This window comes from Canis lupus, chromosome 17 (assembly GCF_048164855.1).
Source record: "Canis lupus baileyi chromosome 17, mCanLup2.hap1, whole genome shotgun sequence".
In the NCBI taxonomy this organism is placed as follows: Eukaryota; Metazoa; Chordata; class Mammalia; order Carnivora; family Canidae; genus Canis; species Canis lupus.
In genome coordinates this window covers 47,571,964-47,596,225 of record NC_132854.1, presented here as the reverse complement: position 1 = coordinate 47,596,225, position 24,262 = coordinate 47,571,964, and the positions used below count along the sequence as shown (strand labels likewise).

Genomic DNA, 24,262 nt, shown 5'->3' with positions numbered 1-24,262 from the left:
ACATCATGTAGAGAATGACTTTATATTCAGAAAAATTCCAGTGCTATTTTGGTGGCAAAAAATATTTTTTAAATAACAGATTTAACTTAAAATGTGACTAAATAATTTCTTTCTAACAAGTATGGCTCTTTAGATATATTTTCTTCAGCTTCTTCTGTTGATTACTTTTAAAAAATGTAATTTAAGCATAAGTCAGCAATTGAAATACCTCTTTGCAGCATTTCTGTCTGAGTCACTAATAATCATTGCTGAGCAATGATTGGATTATAATTATACCTAGAATTTTCATGCCCTCCAATTCAATAACATTCAAGTGGAAATATACACATATTTCCTAAATTCCAATAGCTTACTTTTATAAAGCAATGCAACAGGTATTTTATTATAGGCAGAAATGTCACAGTGGCTTAAATATCTTTCTTATTTCTATAACCCAATTTTACACTATCAGTGTCTTGGATAAGTTTCTAAATATTTGCTTGCAGTATGAACACTTCCATCAGTTTTGAAAACTAAAATGATAGTTTTTATCTTCAAGATATATATATTTTTTTCAAATCATAGACCCCAATATAAATGCCTTTGCTTAAAGCTGTTTATTTTATTTTTCACACGATATAACTTATCAGAGTAAGCTGAGATTATTTTATGACTGAATATTCAATAGCTTTTTGGTATTTCACCAGAGCAATTCCAATATGCAGAACTGATATTTATAAAAGAAATTCACCTATGATTACAATGAGAAGCATTATCTTACCAGAGTATAAGGTGGCCAATCTGTGCTTTTTTGCTAATATCTCCATTTCAGTATATGACATGACAATAAGAAATCAGAATGTTTGAGATATATACTTAAAATTTCAGCAAAACTTACTAAGGAAAAACATCATAATTTAGCATTCTGGGGGGGGGGGGAATTAGCTCCAAAAGGAAATGTTTTCCAGCTCAAAGCGATAATCGCTTAATAATACATCTCTGATAAACATTTGTCATAAAAGCTTTGCAAACAACCTTAAAAATAATTTGCTTATTTCCATGGTTCTGTCAGCAAATAGTGGAATATTGTCTAAATATTGGTGAATTTTGTTGTGGTGACTTCTTGAGGCACACAAGCCTTGCTTTCTATTTTGTTTTTGCAGTTTTGCATCTATTATAAAATAGTTTGCCCCAATTAACTTATTGCACTGAGAATGTGAATAAGGGGAGTTATAAGTCGAGAAAAATAAAAGAGAAATGGGACGCCTGGGTGACTTAGTGGTTATGTGTCTGCCTTCAGCTCAGGGTGTGATCCTGGGGTCCCAGAATCGAGTCCCACATCCGGTTCCTTGCATGGAGCCTGCTTCTCCCTCTGCCTGTGTCTCTGCCTCTCTCTGTCTCTCATGAATAAGTAAATAAAATCTTAAAAAAAAAAAGAAAAAAAGAAATGATTTATCTTTATGATCATTATAATTAAGATGGAATTATAGATTTTATAAAAACTTACCTTCATATAATTTCAAGGCAAGACACTTGATTGCTTTATTTTTATTATTATTTTAAGTTTTGTGTGACCTCGTGTTACATTAATGAATTTTGTTTTGTTTTAGGCCAGTGCCTAATTTCTTATTTTAATCTTGGTTGAGTAAACCAGAATTTCCTAGTTAAGAAAGTTTGGTGGTACACTTGACTATTGAATCTTATTTGGCTTTGTATGCCTGGAATATGTTTGCTGTTTAAAAAAAACAAAAAAACAAAAAACAATGATAATATGTTGGTGCTAATGCATGAATCTAAGTGTAGAGTAAGATAGAGGATTATTGAGAGCATGTGTGTGTGTATGCATGTGTGTGTGAAAAATAGCAAACATTTTAATACAACACATAGAATGAAATAAAAAGTCTATAACCTTGCACTTTTAGCATTGGCATGGATAAGAATAATTATTAGCTACATTTCCAGATCCTGACCTTCTAGGAAAGCTACTACTTATCTCTAGATGATAATAAGGCAGGAAATAAGTGAACTATCCTATTAAACAAATCCCACTCAGAGGAATTTCTAAGGGTTATTGGCAAAAGCCTATTCTACAGTGTGGCCCTGCTATCAGATGTGCCAATACCAACAAATGAAGCTATATGCCTAAGTGGAGAGAAACTAAAAGAACTGAAAGACAAGGAATACATTTAAGGAGAATTTCTTTTTTCTGATTTTGAGCAATAGACTTTCTACGATTTTTTTTTTTATAATCAAGACAATTACATAGTAATTTGGGTTAGAATGCATGCCCAGTTCCCCATCTCAAAACCCAATTTGTTACCACCTGTGGCTATTTCTATTAAAAAAAAGAAACATAATTACTATGAGTCTCAGCAGTCTTAGAGTAAATTTTTGCAATTACAATACCTCCCTGGGGCAGATGTGTGAAAATGGCAGATTAATTCCTGCCAGGATCTTTCTGTTCCTCGTGCGTTTTTAGGTTTGGTGTTGCCTGCTTATTAGAGTGGCTCTGTTTGCTCTGGTTAAAGGTTATGTCAGTGTTTCCATAGTAAATCTCTAGAAATAAAGATCCACAAGTCAGCCATTAAATTTTGCCTCAGGCGAAAAGTTGACATGTAACGCTTTAGCAGCTTTCGCAAAGGAGTAGATAATATTTTCCATCATGCTCCTCTTTTGCCTGGTTAAGTTTGAAGTACATGGTGGTAGGACCATTTGACAGTGTTGGAGAAAGCAGGACAGACTGGGAGGTAAAAAAGAAAAGTGCAGTCTTTTGAACTAGAAAATGATATTTAATCAACAGAAGTCAATGCAAGTATTTTTCTTCTATGCTTGATCCTAAAGCTACTTAATGCATAAGAATTTTAAAGAGCCATAATAAAGATATTGAGACTGGGTGACTAACAGGAGATTTAATACCCTACCTATTTCCATTCATTCTTTCTTTGATTGTGGTATGTAGGCTTTGTTTTTATAGAGATCTAATTCATCTACACACACAAAAACATGAATATTGTTAAATCTCAACAGCTTTAAAACTCTGGATCAGTGTTATAACTGTTGGCAAAGCTAATTTGTCACAAAGCAGCTTAAATCGCTGAATATTGGAAGACAGGGACCATATACAATTTGCTTGTCTCTGTCGTTGGGGAAAGTAACAAGGTTTCTAATACATAGTAAGCACTTGAAAATATGGATCCTTTTGTAAGTCTGTGATCTGATCAGACATGAGCTAGAATTTAGATTCAAACCTAGAAATTACAGAGGCCAAAGTCTAAGATATTATTTATATAAACATACTGGCAAACAGTTTATTTGAAGGTGGTATATTTTGATAATTTTTAATTGTTACCTTCTTAATAACTACAATGAAAAATTCCTATACAAGTCTATTGGTACTATTACAAGTTCCTGGAAAAAAAAATGACCAAAGTTCATGATCATGAGCATCAAGCTTTCAATGAATTTGTTTACATTTATACACACACATATATAGGTTTATACATTAATATATATATATATATACTGTATATCAAGAGCAAATAGTGTTAAGTAAGAGTATATCTTTTATCTTTTGTCCTATTCCTTGATATGCTTTACGAAGTATTAAAACTGCACAATCCAAATATTATGTCTCTTTGTTAAGGCTTAAGAATCACACAGCTCTAGTAAATTATTAAGAAAGTAATGTTATTTTTCCTATATGACTTTTTTAATGAAATGAAATTATAGATAAACCATAAATAGTAATTTTAGGATTGCATTTATTTGTATTTGTTAATATATAATTTCATGACTTAATCACTTTAGTACCAACCATTTGCCATCTGATAATGGGGAAAGAATATCACTGTGGGCAATTATCAAAGTGTATAATAATAATAACCCAACCTAACAAAATTTTTCTCAAAATTTCAAAATCTATTTTATGTAGGTGGTATGAAATTTTTATGCACATATTGAGGAAACATAATCTAAGCTTTTATACAAACAGTATGTTGCCCATTACAGTATTGTTATTTAAAATACATCTACAACCTGCAGAGTTGTTCAATCCATAGTCATCAATTCAAGTAATAAATAGCAAAAAAAAAATTAAAGCTCTTAATTGAAATAATTTACTATTTTTAAGCTATTTTAGGACTTAATTACTATTTTTCTGAATTTTAAACTTTAACTGTAAAAATGCATATCAAACAATAAGGAAGTTTGATAGAATAAAGTCTTAAAGCAGAATGAACTTTCAAGCCATATTAAAAATTTATCTCCACTTGCCAGATAGTTGGGATACAAAATCAAAGAAAAAATAATAGGAGCATAGAAATGCAAATTTAAGAAGTTTAGAATTCATTGTCAATTAACATTCAAAAGCAAGAGAAAGACTTTCTGAAAGATTATAGTGTTAAATATTGTGTAAGATAAACTGACAAATTGCAAGTTCTCAGAGGGGACGTTTATATCCGCAATTATCCAAACATTATAGTTTGAGCCCATCTGTAAATTTACTCTGGAATATTTGGTATTTTGGGAAGAGAGGCATAGCACCAATGGTGCTGCTCTCTCTGGAGAGGATGCCAGGCTGGGTCTTGCTTTTCTGTCACTAAGAAGCTTGAGTACTGGGAGCAGATACCCCCTCAGTAGATCAGAAACTGGGCCTGTAATCATCCATAATCGGTCTGAATTTTACTCATTTCTCTGACTGTGCTTTTTCTTGAGCTATCATGCATACTTTATCTTAAAGAATACAGCTTAGAAATCTACTGGAAATGTGACTTCTAAGTAATATTGGTAAAAATGTGAATGTCCTGAAGATATACCAAGTTTCGCACATTAGTCTTTACATGAAACCATATAATCTGAATACATATTATTTGTTTAGAAATTTCAAAAAGTTGTTTAGATATTTGAAAATTACCATCAAAATACAAAATTTGAAGCTAAAGGAAGGGAATTATTATTTATGACTTATACTGACTTGTTCTGATTCTTTTCTTCTTTTCATCTGGTCTCTTTTCTGTGATATCTATTCAGAAAATATATATTTTACAGGGATACCTTAAGAACACTGCACATTTACATCTAATGTAAATATTTTTAAAGAACTCCGATACATTCATTGATGAGACCATGGTGGTGTTTCTCACCTTAAGCTGTTTAACTATATGTACATTCGGACCTCAGATGCCTATGGTCGATTCCTATAGTGGAGCAATAGAGCAGTGGGTTGAATTTGAGATGGGTTGGATGAACTAATGTTATGTTTAGCATTATTAAAATGCATTTGATATATTTGTTTATTAGGTAAGCTTTTGTTTATTAGTTAAAAATCTTTTTGGATTTCCTTTCATCTAGACTTTTAAGAGATAAAATATTGATTTCTGTTACTTAAAAGCAATAAAATAAGTCTTTCCATAATTCCTTCCTTTTGTTCCTTGGGCAAGAATGTGCTCTACTGAGATATAGTAGAGATAAAATCCTTCATCTGCCACTCCTGAAAATAGAACATTTAATTTTTTTAAGTAAACTCTATGCCCAACTTGGGGCTTAAACTCACAAACCCCAGGATCAAGAGTTTAATGTTGTGCTAACTGAGCCAGCTAGGTGCCCCTAGAACATACAATTTTTTAACCACTTAATAAACCTTCTTTATATATTAAGCTTACACAGTCCAGTGAAATAGACTGACATATCAGTTCATAACATAAGGAAAGGGAATTTATAGTTAAACTTATTCAACAAATACCTTCCAACTATTTTCATTACAGATCTCCCAATGAGCTTCAGTGAAGTTGGGCTTCATTTTAAGTATTCATCATTTAACTAGAGAAATCAAATCTCCCAGGGCACATCTGTTATTTAATGATATTAGAGTTTGGGTTTTGTTTGGTGTCAGTATAGGATGGTGATGGAAAGGCACTACGGGTGGGAGAGGAAAGGAGCTCTGATTCAGTATCCCCAGGTAATATGATATAAATAATTGGAAAATGGAGATATCATTTCAGTTGGTTAATTGTAATAAACCTATTATCTTGTTAGAGCATTAAGGTAGAATCAACATGTTGGGAAACAGATAAAAGGTGCATGAAAGCATTTAAAATTCAATCATTAGGTTTCATTGCACCCATCTGCTCCCAGGAAATATAATTGGAAATTTGATTCATTGACCTTTAGCTGCCATTTTGGGCCACAATTTCAAAATCTATGTTTTCAAGTTGGACATTTGAAGTTAATTCGGTAAGAGCCATAGTCAGTACACTTTTAACACAATTACCTTTTTGAACAAAATTTGAAAAAAATAAAATCAGACCTAATGGGCTGGTGTATATTTGACGGAGTCAGAGTAGTTGTTTAATCCTGGATCTAGTTAAAGCAACTGATGTTCAAATTCATTAAGCTTTCAATTAACTAGAGGGACTGCTGAACTTTTTACTGTTATTTTATGCACAAACTCCTGCCTCTCATTAATTATTCTTTGGGTCCATGTTATACTACTTTATACTTACAACATCCAATTCCTCTAAAATTATATACCACGCCACAAGAAAAAAAACAATATTTAGTATTTCAGGAGATTAACCTGAATTTAAAAATTTTGCACCTCTCTCAATACCTTTTGCCAAAATAAGTATGATACCACATAACTTCTCAAAGTAGTTCTTATGTTTTCACTCGGAAGAGTGATATATGATAAAATTATATGCCTAACACGAAATTCATTATGTAAATGGATCATCATTTCTCGTCAGCATCTGCGTACTGCTCTGCTCACTGAAGTTCATGTAACTTGGAAAAGAGTCATGATTAGACAGGTGTTTTTTCAGTCTATGAGATCAAATTTCTGAAATATTTATATAGTGATGAGCCAGATGTACACAGCTTAACCTTATAATCCCATTTCACAGCTTTTCCAAATACTTGGAAACTTGATAAGTAGGAAGCTGATTATTTTGGCAGCATAGCTCCATTAATAGGATTCAGCGCTTCCTTGTTTACAAGCCAGTGCTACTAATATAATCTAGTATATTAAATCAACAGGGAAACTGAAAACATAGAATCCATCCAAGGGCTAATTGACAGGGATGTCTTTTCTAAAGCTTTTTAATGTGTTTTTTATTGACTTCATACTGTCAGAACACACATAGCGCAGGTGAACAATGTGACTGTTTGGGATACTATGCTATCTTCAGTTTGGAAAGAAATAGTTATAGCTCAGATTCTTCATGCTTCTATTGTAATCTTGATATAAGCCACATAAGACTGTGCATCTGCCCTTTACAAATATTCCTTTCAACATCATCTCAATTAGAAGGCTTACTGTCATTTGACATGTGAAATTATTTTAAATGCACTCATCTTTTTTTTTTTTTTTAATGAATAGAGGCAATCCGGAGTAATGTAATAATGTGTCATGATTTTCATTATGCTTATTTATTGGTTCTACAATAATAGACGGAGAGCTTATTGTTAGGCTTTCAGCCTGAGCTATTTATGCACTGTGCTACTAGGGGCACCATTTCATATTGTGATGTTCTGTCCTCTTAAGAAAAGGGGTATCAGGAAATTTAAATCAAATTAGACTACAGGAAGAGTTTTACACTTTGTCTTTTTTATATTAAGTGTATAGCTTTTATAAACTACGTAACTCTGCTTGAATAAACTCATGCTCCCTTCAGAGACAGGAAAAACCTATTTTTCAAACTATGTATGACAACCTGATTCTGTTTTCAAAAGAAGAAAGGAGAAAGCAGGCTATCAAAAAAGAGAAAAATTCTTCCATTTTTTTCACTTCTTTTTGGGAAAAAGTATCTACTTTGTGTTTTATATTCATACAAAAATGTGTCTAATGCACATATAAGCAGAGCACATAACGTTTTTTTTAAAAAAACATAGAATTAAGTAATATATAAGGAAGAATTTTTCAAGGACAATTGAAAGATAAATATATGAGATTTTGGGGCCGTTGGTTTTTGTGCTCCATGACAGATATTCTAAAGATGAAGCTACTCCACTGAGACTGCGCTTCTAGACCTGTATAGTTGAGATTCAGGCACTGCTAGTCTATTGCCTTTTGGATTTCAACTACTCTAACATTGAACCTGGGAATTTGTAGTCAGCCTCCAGGGATGAATTGGCTACATTTGACTGCAGGGCCAGTTACTTCTTTCCTATTTGATTTTCGCCAAGTCAATAGTTTCCCTAGAAGAGATTTTACTCTCAGGAATAACAACTATTATAAAATTTTTATATGCAAAAAATCCAAGTTTTTGCATTAAAAGTAATTTCAGATTTTTTTTTTTTGTCCAGGAAATGTGTCTTTGAGTTTCTTTCTTTTTTGTTTTTTCCAAAATTAAATGATTGTACTCTTATTTAATCATTATAGTCATTAATATATAGTCATTTTAGTGATAGTCATTATATTTATCATCATTTTATATTTTAAGAGGAATTTTTACTGCAAAACTTCTACTAAAAAATCATACCTAAAATAGCACCTGGTGTATAGTACGAACTCATTATGTATTTGTGGGCTGAAAATAAATTTGTAATTAAAAAGTTTTAATTGCTTGTAATTTAGTACTCAGAGATAGCTAGCTATTGCTAACCGTTGTTGTTGAGATCCACAATCCCTTCACTAAGTACAAATCCAAAGGACTAGGACTTGAACTGATTTAAGACAATTTTTAATCTTTACATGTTCCATTTAGTGTTAATATGAACATTTTTTACTGAAGAAGTAGTAACATGTTTAAATTTGAGGTATTGTACTAGTCCCTGCTGGGATGGGTACATGTACAACAAAACATTATTCTGAAATATGAAAGAGTTAGGGATTACAAGACACATTTGAGTGCAAGGGTTTTGAATAAGGGTTTGTAAACCTGTCTATCTTCCCATGCTGTTCTATGAACACACGTGCATGACACACAACTAGATTTTTTTTTACAGATATATACTAAACATAATACCCTAAGCTGCTTTTTCCCTAAAATGATATAATTTATCATAGGTACACATCATTCCATATCAGTGATGTTTATTCATATTATCTTAACAATGCTGGAATTCTGGGCCAATTAATGGATCATTAATTTAATCAGTTACTCTCTGACAGTTTGATCCTTTACACTGAGATTCAATTCCTAAGGTTCTTGATTTCAAAAAAAAAAAAAAAAAAATTAGCTTTTTGGTCCAGAGAAAATTGCTTGACTTTTTTTTCTGTTCTCTTATTAGATGTAATAATATTTGCTACTCATAGAACTCTCATAGGAATTCAAGATGAAATACAATTATGCATATAAAGGATATGATCAATACTAAATGTTGAATAAATGTTAACACATATGATTATTGTTGTTAACAGCAAATGACATAAAACATTGAAGCAGTTAGGGTACTGATATGCAGGCTTATTCTCCATAAAAACAATATTTCAGTTGGCCCGAATGTTAGCAGTTGTATAAGAGTACAATTTTATTCCAGAATGTTTATGATTATAAAAAAGTAATTTTACTGGAATGTTAATTTATTTTATCATACATTTCCATTTTGACCTTTCTAAACCAGGATTGGTCACTTTTATTTTAATGTTAAATAGACATTTTAAAAAGTGACCAATTTTTGATAGAACGTCTTCCAAAAAAAAATTTCCAGATATTTTAAATTTCTTACACTACTGAAGCAAACTCCGAAGTGGTAAGATGTTATTAAATCTTCCTTAAGAACTGTGCTTTTCATGCAGGGAGAACTTGTGGGAAGAAAACCTCACACCAGGTAGAAACTGAAGAGAAGTTTCCACAAAAGGGCAATGAATACCAGAAAGTTAGAGACATATGATAACATCTGATTTCATTTACCCCTCTTTTCATGTAAGAAAATTGAAGCATAAAAACGTTACTCATATATATATATATATATATAGCTAGGAATAGAGAATTAATGTCATCTGATTCAGTTTAGGGTTTCTGTTCCTATACCAGTTGGGATATCATGTTTGATATGCATTTATGTTGAGTTATCTATATAACAAACATTTTATAGCATGAATAATTGCTAGTAGGAGTTACTGCAACTTAGTTCCTAGAATGCAGGTCAATTTGGAAAATAATTCTTTAAGGCTTCTATATATTACGCTTCAGAAACTCTGCTGGGACCTATGTACATATAACACATTGCCACAAGGTCTTTCAAACTGATAACCAGCAGTAGTTTCAAGAGGTTCTGTAATTTGGTCCTTTATAGTGAAAATATTTCCAAATTTCGGAGACTCCAGAAGAAACCCAGGATAGCCAGATTTGATCATAGAACCGGCTTTGATTCTCTTATTTGAATCAAAGTCGTCCAATAGACCTCATTGCTTTTATCTGTGTTTAATATGATTCAGAGCTGAACAATTATAGGAACAAAGCCATTCAAGAGGGTGTGACCTGGTATCAGAACTCTTTAGGGAGCATTGATTAACAGGCATTATTAGAATGAAAGTAATAAATCTGTAAAATACATCAGACAATAATAAATAGATTAGAAAGCATAGTACAGTACACACAAAAGGAAGATGGATCATACAGGACTTGCAGGTTTTTTATTTGAAGGAGTGCAACATTTTGAGTCAATGAAACCTTGTTCCTCTTACTTACTCTTATTGGGACCTCCAGCTAGCCTTTCATGAATTCCACAGGCCTCAGTTTCTCCATGCATAAAATAGAAATAACTATAATGGTTCCAGCTGGTGAGGTTGAAAGGGAGGAATAGTTTTGGAGAGGTTGAGAAACAATGACAAAAACACCCTGTAATACGCGTAAGGAAGCAAAGGAGACAAAGGACCAAGAACAGAAGAGTTCTTTTCTCTGGGAAAGAACAGGTTACTTACTCTTATTCTAAGTACACTCTAGAGGAACTTGTAATACACTTCAGGAAACTTAATGTGTCTAAGTGCATTTTGTTTTCAGGTGTTCCCATGATGGTACTGTTTCCACAGTTTTAAGTAGTTTGGAATTGAATATAAACATGCTACAAATCACCTAACACTGAAATTCGCTTAAAAAATATGAAAAGTTTTTTTAATCAGGCACCTTCCAAATGCAAACTCTGTAAGAGAAGTCTGTGTCACACAGAAGATGAAAACGGCATGTGTGTGTGTGTGTGTTTCTTGACTGTAACCTAATTAAAGATAGTGTATATGTGAAAATGCCTCATTAGTATTTTATCTACAGGAATGAGTGGAGTGAAAATTTTAATTATAAGGTTAAGAACGGAGACTTAGGTTTGCTCAGCCAGGATCCTGCAACTTTTTCTGTTAAGGGTCAGATAGTAAATATCTTCAGGTTTATGGGCCATACGGTCTCTGTCACAACTACTCAACTCTGCCATTGAAGCATGAAAGCGGCCATAGACAACATATAAATGAAAGAGCCCAGCTGAATTCCAATAAAATTTGATTTTCAAAAGCAGATAGTGAGCCACCAGCCAGGGTCGACCAACTGTTTTTGCAAGGCATCACTGTTAACATTTCTTAATTTCTTTCCATTTGTGTATAAAAAAGAAAAAAAAAAAAACGTACCATGCAAATTATAAATAGTCTCTAACAAGATCAAGGTATTTGTCTGTTATTTCAAAATTAGTTATGGAAGAATGCAGGCCTATTATCTCATGAATTTGTTGTGTAGGTAAGACTGATACTTTTACTATAGGATAAAAATTCTTTGAATGAAGTCTCCAAGCAAAGAAAGCCAGAGATACTTGAATTAGGTATTAAGTGTCAGTCTGATAAAGAGTAGAGATATTTCATTTCATTTTGTGCTAATGTTTAATTAAAAATCTGTTAACATTAGTAAAGACACTTAGCTTTATTTTAATTTCAGGTATGAATGCCAACCTAAAATAGACTCTTGCCATTGAATCATACATTTTGAATGTGATACTTATTCCTGTATTTCAGAGGGATAATGATAAATATTCTAGTAATATAATACTCATAAATTTGATCAATAATTAATATTTTCTCTTCAAATTTAGGAATGCCTTTTACTTTGTAATAGTCATTTCTGAGGACAGGCCTTCCAAATTCCTTGTATATTATCTCCTAAATTTTCATAACTATATTCTCACATTATTCTTGTTTTTCAAACCAGAAATTCAAATACAATGGATAATTTTTTTGGACAATTTAAATTTGCATATGATTTTTGTTGTTTTGGAAAGGGTAGTAATAAGTTATCTTTGAAGCCAATGCAAAAGACTAGGGACTTCAAAATTCCCCCAAAGTATTTACTAATTATTGTTAAATATATTGGTTGGTTAGCTGATTGCCTGAATTGTTGCTTCTGAAGATTTAAAAATTATCAAGTGTTGGAGGAAGGAAAAAAAATGAGAAAGGTGTTGCATCATTCAATTTCACCTTGAATTCCTTCTATTTTTTTAATCCCATTGGAACTCGAATATACCTTTACAGGTGACAATTTGAAAGGCAGTTTCAAAATCAGACAGGAACCTGATATTGTTCATGATTTTTTTCACTTACAAATTGAATTATCTGAATAATAATTGACTTTATCTTATAATTAACAATTTAATATTTGGGGGGCAAGATTGGTGAACTGTGTGTACCGCAATCATCACATTCATGTTTTTAATTTGAATGTATTTTGAAAAAACAAACTGATGAAATGGATAACAGACATACACTTTGGTTCACCTTTTAAATTAGATATTTGTTTTTGAGGAATTTTACATAATGATTGATTAAATATAATGCCTTGAATTTCTTTTGCACTTTAAAAGGTAAGTTTTCAGAAGTGCCTATTTTGATAATTTATATGACTATCATGATGGTAAGTAATCATACAGTTAAGCCTACTGCATGCATTAGAACATTTGATAATAAATGGCCATTATTGCCTTTTTATGTTATTGGCCAAAGGAAAGAAAATCTAGTTATTGGAGTTATATATAATGTTCAGCATATTTAAATAATTTAACATGCAAGTATAGAAAGGTAAAAGTGCAAACTTTTTCAATGGGTTGTCTTCTCATTAGGGGTGATAGTACTCTTTTTTTCTTAGTGTGTAACAGTAATTTTTAAAAACACTTCTAGGCAAGATGCCTGAATTTCTCATTAACTTCTGAACATATCTTGGTGGAGCCTTATTTTTCTCTATTCCTCAGAAAGGCGGTGCAGCAACTGACTGGGTCCTGGCAGTCACCAGCAAGAGTTATCTTTCTGCAATGAATTGGTTATATGATGGGTTGACTTTTTGAAAGTTAGTTAGCTGTAGTTTCTCTGTTAAAAAACAAAACATGTAGACAGTAACACTACTATGTCTTCTAGGGCAATTGAGAAGGATGATAATAAATATCAATAATGCTGTTTTGTAGATCCCAAAATAGGACCGCACACTCCAAACCTCCTACCACAGAAAGAGCACAATGATAGGATTTACATAAATTTAGATTCACACAGTATGGTTTCAAGACAGATCCATATTAGCTAAATTAATCTAAGTAAATCAATTTATAAAAACTTTTTTTTACTAACTTGTTAGCAAGTTCTTTAACCCTAATAAATTAAGATTTTAAGAAAATGTATCCTGCAGAAGACTCGGCATTCATAGGGATAATAAGTAAAATTATGAGTCACCAATTTGTGTCCCTCCCTTTTTTTTCTCCTTCTCTCCAATGTCAGAATTCTAGAAGTTCAGACTTCTAATGAATTGCATTGGCTGCATATAACTTTGACTGCTTAGTTTGGAGGTCCAATTGCAGAGAATCCAATTTTAGGCATTCCCTCCAGTGGGGTAATCCTTCCATACTCAATAGAGACAGAAAAAGAGCACGATAGGAGGAAAGCATAGGGGAGTCTTCAAAGACAAGAGATAGCAAAAACCAACCAAACAAACAAAAAGCAGAAAGGAATAGAACTCCTCCTCTCCTCCACCATCACCGTGACCACTGCCATAACTGGAAGAAAAAGAAAAGACTAGTTATGAGCTAGGATTCAGATGGAGAGGCTAACTATACTGAAGAGAAAGGGTTAATTGGAGATGTTGAAGTTAGCAACTTGAATTTCGGATCTTTTTCCCCAAGACAGCAACTCATGGTATAACTCTATGCAATTGGCAGTGAGAAAGCACATCTAACATTCAGTGGCACCTTGGTGGCCTATGGGCTCCATGCTTCAGCAAATATAAAAAGAGAATGTGTGCTTTTATAGATAACAAATAGCACTCCTCTTAACTTTTGATTATCTCAATTTTCTTCTTTCTTGTCCAAGATGATTTTCTTTAAGATTGATAAGTTACATAATTAAATTCTGGCATACAGGTTATTATTAAAGTTATCGGTGTCGTTTATAAAAGAGTTAACATTTGCAAAAATGTTCTAATATACAGCCACATTACTTTAAAAAAATCATCTCAGTCATCCTAATTGAGCAGTAGACTTAAAATGCTCGCTTACAGGATGTGGCTGTTCTGGTCCTCTCATTTTTAATTTAAAGTAATGCTAGTTTTTGCTAAATGTGGTAAGAATTTCTTATATTTTTGTTATGCCTTTAGTTGCAAAACACAAATGTCGACCACGCTATACTTGTATAAAATGTATTATTTTGAAAATCATTGATAAATATAGTTATTGCCATACCTCATGCACTTTGAAAATTCCAAAGCCATAGGGTGCTGTCAGATAACTTTATAAGTGGTGGCTTAAAATGCTGTTGCCTACTTCAGCAATGTAGAAAGAACCACACCATATATTCTGTTGAAGGCAAAGCTATCAGAAGCAATGTCAGTATGAAAAGGCTTAAAGTGAATTATTCACCTCTTAACACTCCCTTGTGTTCAGTCTGCTGCAAAGAGAATGCTCACTATCAATGTTAAAGCAGTGCCTTTGAAGTAAGGGAAAAGTTCAACTTGTTTGGCTTTGTTTTCAACCCAATGGCATCAATATACTTAGTCAAACTTATGTCCCTAATTCAAAAGAATTTTCAAAATTCCACTCCTCTGTACCCTTTGGGTATGAAAACACTGGCTATCTTAGTGTAGCTGAAGCTATAATGATAAGATTTAACACTATTACTACACATCCAACACCAAATTCATTTGTCACAAGTTCTTTCTGAGGGCGTCAAAGCTCACCTTTGTGGATTTCCTCACTTATGATGTTTTGGATCAGAACCGTATGTTTGAGCCCAAGTGCCTGGATGAATTTCCAAATCTGAAGGCTTTCATGTGCCGTTTTGAGGCTTTGGAGAAGATAGCTATAACTACATGCAGTCTGACCACTTCCTGAAGATGTCCATCAACAACAAGATGGACCTGTGGGGCAACAAGAGAATATGCTGAGCAGGAGGTGGACTTGATCTGCTTGTTTTATTCCATCCTGTGCCTAGGGAGCCTGTACTCTCTCTTCTCTGCTCTTTTCAATAAATAGCATTTAGGCTTAAAAAAAAAAAAAAAAAAGACATACCTTCATTCTTCTTTAATAATTCCCATTCTAAATCAATACCTTTAGAATTAAAACTTTCTTCATATTTGTATTGAAACATTTGGGAGGTCCTTCTTTTTGTCTTTTATTTATATTTAATTAATTAACATACAGTGTATTATTAGTTTCAGCAGAATTTAGACATTCTCAGTTATGTATTATCCTCAGTGCTCATTACATCATGTGCCTTCCTTAATGCCCATCACCGAGTTACCCCATCCCCCTACCCACCTCCCCTCCAGCAACCCTTTTCTCTTAGCTATGGATTATATTTTTGTAGTTTATTGCATACGTTATAATTCCTGATCAGATCTCAGATACTGCTAATTTTACATTGTTAAATGCTGGATATTTAAAATATTGCCTGGAGTCCGAGCTAAGTGTATGTTTGTGGAATGAATTTACCCACTGAGCCTCCGTCTCAAAGGTTAAAAAAATAATAATAATAAAATTAAAAAAAAAAAACAGACAGAAAATCAAAAGAATGTCTAGGATACCAGCAGTTTAGAAACCACTGCCGCCTATGTTTCCACACCAAGGATTCTGGAAATGCCAGAGCCCTTTGGTTTGTCAAAAATTGTTCTCTCCATAGGAAATTTCCTGACTGCCCCATGAGTCTGTTAACATTCCGTGACTCTGTCATGGGAAATATAAGAGAATATTGGCAAATTAGCACCAAGGTATTGTGTATATATATATATATATATATAGCACTAATCACAGATTGAATTCTAGCATTTGCTGAAATTGCATCTATGATGGTGAAAACTAACCATACAATCGATCTTTCTAATGATTGAATTATTTTTTTCTCTTCCTTTTGCAGGAATACTTTTGGAAAATAGTATTCTGAATTTTTTTTTCCTTAGAAATTAATTAGAAATGGGACTCAGAACGATGAGGTCTTTATTTTTCTTATCCCACAGTTGTCTCATTTTCTAGTAATCTAAATATTGTTTTAAAATTGCTCAGACTTTCATTCGCTTATCATTATTCCATGATTATTACAGTGCTGAATGTAGGATTTAAGTGTAAAGTTATAACAAGAATTGTCTTCGGTAACTAAGAAATATTCATATATTATCTCATATAAAATATAAAACTACACATTTTAAACAGTATATCCTAATTTTACCACCAAAGTTGCAAAATTGTTTTGAAGATATTTTGCATACACTTTGGTACATCTTAGATACTAATCATTTTATATTAAATGCCTTTAGAGGGCAGCCTGGGTGGCTCAGTTTAGCACCACCTTCGGCCCAGGGCATGATCCTGGAGACCATGGATCAAGTCCCACCTTCGGCTCCTGCATGGAGCCTGCTTCTCCCTCTGCCTGTGTCTCTGCCTCTCTCTCTCTCGCTCTCTCTCTGTGTCTCTCATGAATAAATAAATACAATCTTTAAAAATAAATAAATAAATGCCTTTAGAGTCCTTACAAAGATATTCTATTCACTTCCAATTGTAGAATCAATTTACAAGACATTTTCTAAATGTAAAAACTCACTGTTTCTGAGGACGGATCCCAGTTCTTCACAATATAGCCATGTTTGTTTTCTGCATTGAAATAAGAAAGCTGTTCCTTTGTTGGAGTGCTTGGCTGGCTCTGTCCGTAGAGCATGCAACTCCTGATTTCAGGATTTCAGGGTCACGAGTTCAAGTTCCAAGTTGGGCTTGGAGCCTATTTGAAAAAAGAAAAAAAAAAAAAAAAAAGCTGTTCCTTTGCAATAAATGCAGTCTGCAAACTTCGTTTGAAGTATTTATGTTATGGCTGGGTAAATGGGAACTGTGCACAAGAAAAACATCTTTGAAATAAGTGAAAATTTAGCTAAATAATTCATACTAAGGTGGCTATCTTATAGAACTGTTGCTTGGGTTTGCTAGTGTGGCTAAATAGATCTTTATATCTTGAATCCATTTGTAGTCTGTCCAAATGAATATGGAACTTCTACATAGATTTTAATAGTTGGCTCTGTGTAATTTTAAAAGACAAAGTTCAGAAACAGTCTTTATTGAAGATATTTTAATAAAAGAGCTTGTAGTTTTATAATCTTCTGTGAGATGGAAGGATCTTCAGCACATGTGATATGCAGATATCACCTTAGATTTAATTCAGAATTACCTTTTATTAGCATACAGTAATGAACCTTTTTTTGAGTGTAGAGTTCTATGTATTTTTAATCATATACATATAAAAACTTCATGAAACCACCATCACAGTCAGGATACTAAACATTCGATCACCTTAAAAAGCTTCTTTATGGAGATGCCTAGGTGGCTCAGTGGTTGAGCATCTGCCTTCGGCCCAGGATGCGATCCGGGGTTTTCATGGACTGGATCCCATATAAGGCTCCCTGCAGGGAGCCTGCTCCTCCCTCTGCCTATGTCTCTGCCTCTCTTTCTCTGTGTGTCTCTCTCATGAATAAATAAATAAAAATCTTTTTTTTTAAACTTCTTTACGTTATATCTCTCTAGTCAACCTTAAACCTTGGCATCCACTGACCTGTTCTTTGTCATAATAGTTTTTGCTTTTTGCTTTTTTGAGAACTTTTATAAATGGAATCATACTGTATGCAAATTTTTGAGATGGCGTCTTTCACTCACCAAAATGCTGTTGAGATTCATGCAAGTTGTTACATCACCAGTTTGTTTTTTTATGGCTAAATTGTTTTCCATTGCATCCATGCTCCACAGTCTATCTGTTCACCTATTGAAAGATATTTGGATTGACTCCAGTTTTGAAAAGAGAGCTCCTGTAAATATTTATGTACAGATCTTTTGTGTGAGCCTAGTTTACATTTCCTTAAGGTAAATACCAAATTGCTGTGTCAGTCTGGGTCTCTCTCTCTCTTTTTTTTTTTTTTCTCTACGGATTATGCTTTATTGACATCATGTCTAAGAACTGCCAAATGTCAGGTCACAAAGATTTTCTTCTAGGTTTTACCTGAAGTTTTATATTTACATTTACATATAATACACTTTGACATGTAGATATATATACATATGTATGTATATATACATATATGTACACATACATACACATGTTAAGGTTCATTTCTACTGAATTATCTATTGAATTGCCTCTGCAACTTTGTCAAATATCAATTGGCCGTATTTCTGTGGGCTACTTATAGACAGTCTCTCTGTTCTATTGGTCTATGTGTCTTTGCTGTCTACAGTACTACACTGTCTTGATTAGTGTAGCTTCACAGTAACTCTGAAAATAGTGTGAGTTCTTCAACTTTATTCTTTCTCAAAACTATTTTGCCTATTATAGTCACTTTGCTTCTCGTTACAAATTTTAGTATCCTCTATAGGTATTTACAGGAAATAATGCTGTAAACATGAATGTTATTATGTTACATGTATAGATTATTTGAGGAACATTGATGTCTTTACCATATTGAGTCTTCCACTACATTAACACAATATATCTCTTCATCTATTTAGGTCTTCTTTGATTTATTTCATCAATTTTTGTCATGTTCAGGGTACAGATTCTATACTTGTTATTTCAAAATATTTAAATTTCCCCCCTCTCTTTTTAATTTACCCTTTATTTATTTTTCTTGCCTTATTGAGCTTACTGGGTCTTTTAGTAGAACTTACCCAATTTCAGCCAACATAGTTCAGTTTCAATAGGTGTTTCCTTTTGGTTTTCCTCATGGATGCATATTTTTAAAATCATGATTTGTTTTCTAGAGTTGTAATAGGATGAGCAAATTGTAGAATATGTAAATATATAGTCTGATATACTTCAGGAATAGTTTATTGACTATTGCTGAAAAAAATTCTGATTTTGAATATCATTTATAAATTGACTACAGTTTGCTGAGTAATACATAGAGGAGAAATACAAAGAGAAATACATAGAGGCAAATAATCAAAGAAATGTTTCATATCATGCAGACTTATCCGCTTTGTGTGTTTAAGTGATTACTTGTTTATATCTCTGTGTTTTCAGTGCAGAGGAAAGTAAAGAATATCTAAGTTTTCATGTTCAGCAAACAAAATAACAAGAAACAAAAAAAATTAGACAAGGAGGGGGCGGCTCAGTCTGTCATGAGCAAATAATCTCTAAAAAATCCCCAAACTTTTGTCTTTGTATCTCGACTGAAAAAGAATAAAAAGATCCTCATATTCTAAAGTTTTTAAAATGTTTATTTTGGGACTTTTCTGTAACTACCTATTAATTCCAGGTACTTTAAAAAATAATAAACAAATTTTATGTTTTAAAAGTAAAAGTCACTGCATTCGAGTTGAGTTTTAAGAGAAAACATTAGTTTTAAGATTAGTTTGAACGGAAGAGGATAAAATTTTCAAGAGTTATAAATATTCATATTTAATTACTTTGCTGAAACCTAACAAGCTGCAAGTGTCTGACCTCAGATTTTACTTTTTTCTTAGACTTAAAAGTTAAGATTTAGAGATATGCAAGGTAGAACTAAATTTTTAGAGTACATTATTGGAAAATATCTTAAGGCCCTTTTATTTCTGAATTAAATGATGCTGTGGTACATATGGCTTTTGTTTTGGGTCTATTTTCATTTTTCTATGCAAATACAGTTATTTTATATTCAGATTATTTTAAATGAGTTTTCTGACACCCTTGGAGCCTGGATAATGAAAATGTTATTTTCTATATTAAAGCCAGTGTGGTTTTTATGGTGAGTTAGTTATATGTTTGTTAAAGGCCAAATGGCTATTTCATTATGGTAATTATAAGCACACACACAATTTCTCACGTTTCTACCTATTTTAGTGGGTAAATGCAAGCCATATTAGTAAACTTCTGATACTCTGCTGCTGATTAAGTTGTACATTTTTTAAAGTTGTATTTTGTGAAATTCTACAATAATAAACCAACCTTTCTTTCTTTCTTTTTTACATCTTTTTTTTTATCTCTTTCTACTCTCATTCCTCCTCCTGCATATGTATACCTGTTTGTCTCTGTCTCCTGTTTTTCTCTTGCCTTTCTCCTTACTTTTATTTTTCTCACCTTTCTTTCTCTTCTAAAATCTCTTCCTCTTATGTTTCTATTTTCATCAGAATAACATTTGGTAACAATGCTATTGCTCAGTGTTCATCAAACACTCTGATGCGTACCTGCAAACATACACACACGTGCACATGCACACAAAATAGCTCTTCATTCGGTGGGGAAATGTATTCTAATTCTCAATTTAAGTTCTGTATTTTATCAGAGCTGTTTAGAAGTTTACTAATAGGCAAACACTTTCAGATACTGTCCCTGTTAGAGCGGAGAAAGGAAAAGTTTCCCAGTCTGTCTCTCTGTGTCTAACTGAATAGGAATCCATATCCTGTGATGCTCCACCTAATTAAAGCATTAAAATCACAAGGTAACTTGTATTTATGCTAACTAGAGTTTCTACTTCCACTTTACATTTTATTCTCTCCCCAGGATTCTGTTTTTCTGAAGTGTTTTAAGATATCCATGGCTTAGTCTTTAACTGACAACAAAAATGGGTTACATACATGTTTTTGACCAAGTCAACAGATTTTATTAAGTTAAAATGTGGAATTTTAAGTAATTGAAGTTTTAAAAATTGGCAACATTCTTTTTTTTAAAGATTTTATTTATTTATTCATGAGAGACACAGAGAGAGGGAGAGAGGGGCAGAGACACAGGCAGAGAGAAAAGCAGGCTCCATGCAGGAAGCCGGACGTGGGACTCGATCCCAGATCTCCAGGATCACACCCCAGGCTGAAGGTGGAGCTAAACCGCTAAGCCACCAGAGCTGCCCAAAAATTGGCAAAATTCTTTTGCAAACATTTTGCCTCAGTGTTGTTTTCCACCTACTTTTTATTTTATTTTATTTTACTTTATTTTATTTTTTTATGAAGGCTCCACTCCCATCATGGAGCCCAGTGTGGGGCTTGAACTCATGACCCTGAGTTCAGGACCTGAACTGATGTTAAGAGTCTGATGCTTAACTAGCTGAGCCACCCAGGCACTGCCTCCCTCCCTAATATTTTTACTACATTGTTATCCTTAAGAATGGATAGTTTACCATTATAGAAATAAACACTAAGGTGCTTCACAGAATCTAAAATCTAGTAAAACATGTTAATGAAAAATGTCTGTACCAACTACTAATTAAAGTGGATTAGAAGTGAAAAATGTTTTGACCTTGTTTACCTTGGTCTTTGCACTTTGATAAAGTTCATTTGAACAATAACAAAGGACTATAGATTAAGAAATTTATGAGAGTATTTCCTGTCCCCAAACTTTTAACAGACAGTGAAACTTAGTACATTAGGCTATTAGTCTGAACATGTCTTTTTTTTTCCAGTAATAGTTCAAAAAACCCACACACACAAAAATAAAATTATAACATGAAAAAAGAGTACTAGTTGTTTAAATTAACTTTTTATAAGGAAAACACATATTGTATTACATTAAGCCTTACCTTGGGCCCTCTTCTTCATGAATTGTATGCTCCGGTGTCCCTGATTCTTGCATGCTGGGTGATCTTGTATGAATCCATAGCTGCTTCAGAGCACAATGGTGTGATATGAAGTGATGCAGAAAACAGGAGAACCTTTGTTGCTGAGTCAGCTGCAAGAAGAAGTGATGTGTATGAATGTACAGTATAGGGAGATCTATGAAAGATCTAGTATCTTTCTCCCAAAAGACTCTGTTCCATGATACAAGGAGAATTCAGTTCTTTTTGGCAGACCTCCACATCAGTTTGGAAGCAGTAAAACAACCACAAAAACAAGCCTGGTTTCTCAATGTCGTTACTCTCAATATTTTAAGTAACATTTTATTTCTTTTTTTTTTAATTTTACTTCACTCTGAATAACCAGAAGTAATACCCTTTTATTCTGTATAGTTTGAGTTCAATGCCATAGTCGGAATGTAGATGAGAATGAATTATAGAGATGAGTTCAGCCATATGTGCCATGCTTGTAATTGTTATTGGCAAAATTTGAAGTAAAGGCCCTGTCTCTCTTAATTGAGGAGTGGATGACTTTAAGTGATATTACATCAAGGAGGGCATAGAGTCCCAGCAGATGATGTAATTATGTTTAAAAATGAGTATTATTAAATAATTCACACTTTTAATATGGAGAAATTAGGTCATTTTTCCACTCCTCCCACAAATGTTCAATCTTAATATCTAAGTCATGAAACAACACAGACAGTGTTATCCATCCCGGTAGTAGCAGAGAATGCCAGTTATGACAGGCTCATTGTTTACTTATTAACAGGTAATTTGTGGACCGGAATCATTTAATTGTTCTGAGTACATAATTACATGTCAGCAATTTCCAATTTAATTAAAATGTCCAAATCTGAAGATTAAGGGAATTTTTGAATTATTAATCATTTTTCCACTAGGAAATCTTGTTGCTCTGCAGGAGATTTGTCCAGTGTACAACTATACGTATTTTTTTCCTTCTCTTTCGCAGACAGACAATTTTCCCGCAGAGCCCAATTACATGGGCAGCAGGCAGCAGTTTGTTCAAAGGTAAGGCCTATTAAATAACTTTCTCGGCTTCCCCATTTGCATTCGTGTCAAAATTGCTTTGCAAGAGACTACACTTCAGATTCGGACTCGTAGAGACAACACTTTCTCTTCTTTTTCTTTATATGTATTTCAGTAGCTCCACGTTTAAGGACCCAGAAAGAGCCAGCCTGAGAGACAGTGGGCACGGGGACAGTGATCAGGCTGACAGTGACCAAGACACTAACAAAGGCTCCTGCTGTGACATGTCTGTTAGGGAGGCACTCAAGATGAAAACTACTTCAACTAAAAGCCAACCACTTGAACAAGGTGAGTGAAGCCTTCCAATGCTTACAAAGTGTAAAGCTTAAGCAATCATTATAAACCTATTAGTACAAGAGTTGCAGTTTATCACGGTGGAATGGACCATTGATAATATATCAAAAGAAACAGCAAATCCTCAGCTTGTCCCAGATAGAAAGCAACTTATTCAATACCTCAGTTAACAACAGGAAGAGGAAGGGCATGGATATTAGTCTATAATCTTCTTAAAATGAGAACTTGACCTAAGTCACTAGATTGTTCTTATCTTTATGGGCATTTCTTAACCCTTCCCATTTTGTGTTTTATTAGCAAGGAAAATAGGGCATATGTTAGCTAGATTTGCACATCTTAATATACTAACTTACAAGATTAAATTTAGTAAATGCACCACTTTTAGGTAAAAAGAAAACCTGACTGGGATTTTATAACTCTTAGCAGGGTTATTTTTAGCACGGATTGTAGCTTCAATGTGGTTTTTCATGAGTCAAATTATAGCGAAGCAACACTTTTGGCTACTTTTTTTGATTTACATCTAAATCTGCATGGATGTCAAATAGACATGTATTTGTTTACCCTGATAGAGACATAAAAAAGAAACACTTCTTATTAAATACACATATTTTTTTCCTGAAAGTCTATCTTCGATGTTTGATATGCCTCCTTTTTATTAGTTTTGATGTTTTTATCATTTCAAACACAACGAACTATTTGCTACTGATTCACCCAAAGAGAAGTAAGCAACTCATGTGTAAAACTTAGATGCAATGAATAGGTTTTTACGTCTCGTTATAAAAAATGAAAAGGACTGTTGTATAAATGGTATTTCAGAATTACAAATGCATGTTATATTTGTTAATATTAGTTTTCAAAAACTAATGGCATTTAAAATATCTAATATTTATTATTTCATTTTTTTAATGAGAAGCTACATTTATACTATGCGACATAGTCACTTATTCTTGTAAGTCATTTATTGATTGACAATTCATAGAAAATAATTTTTTTCCTGTAGT

At 33.0% G+C, this 24,262-nt stretch overlaps 1 protein-coding gene across 1 annotated transcript in view; it reads left to right on the top strand.

The window, feature by feature from the left end:
- PCDH17 (protocadherin 17) overlaps positions 1–24,262 on the top strand; it is a 96,073-nt gene that overhangs the window by 10,152 nt on the left and 61,659 nt on the right. Inside the window, exons 2-3 of the mRNA XM_072782874.1 lie at positions 22,891–22,949; positions 23,083–23,255. Of these exons, the coding sequence (XP_072638975.1) occupies positions 22,891–22,949; positions 23,083–23,255 (232 nt within the window). The remainder of the gene's footprint in view (positions 1–22,890; positions 22,950–23,082; positions 23,256–24,262) is intronic.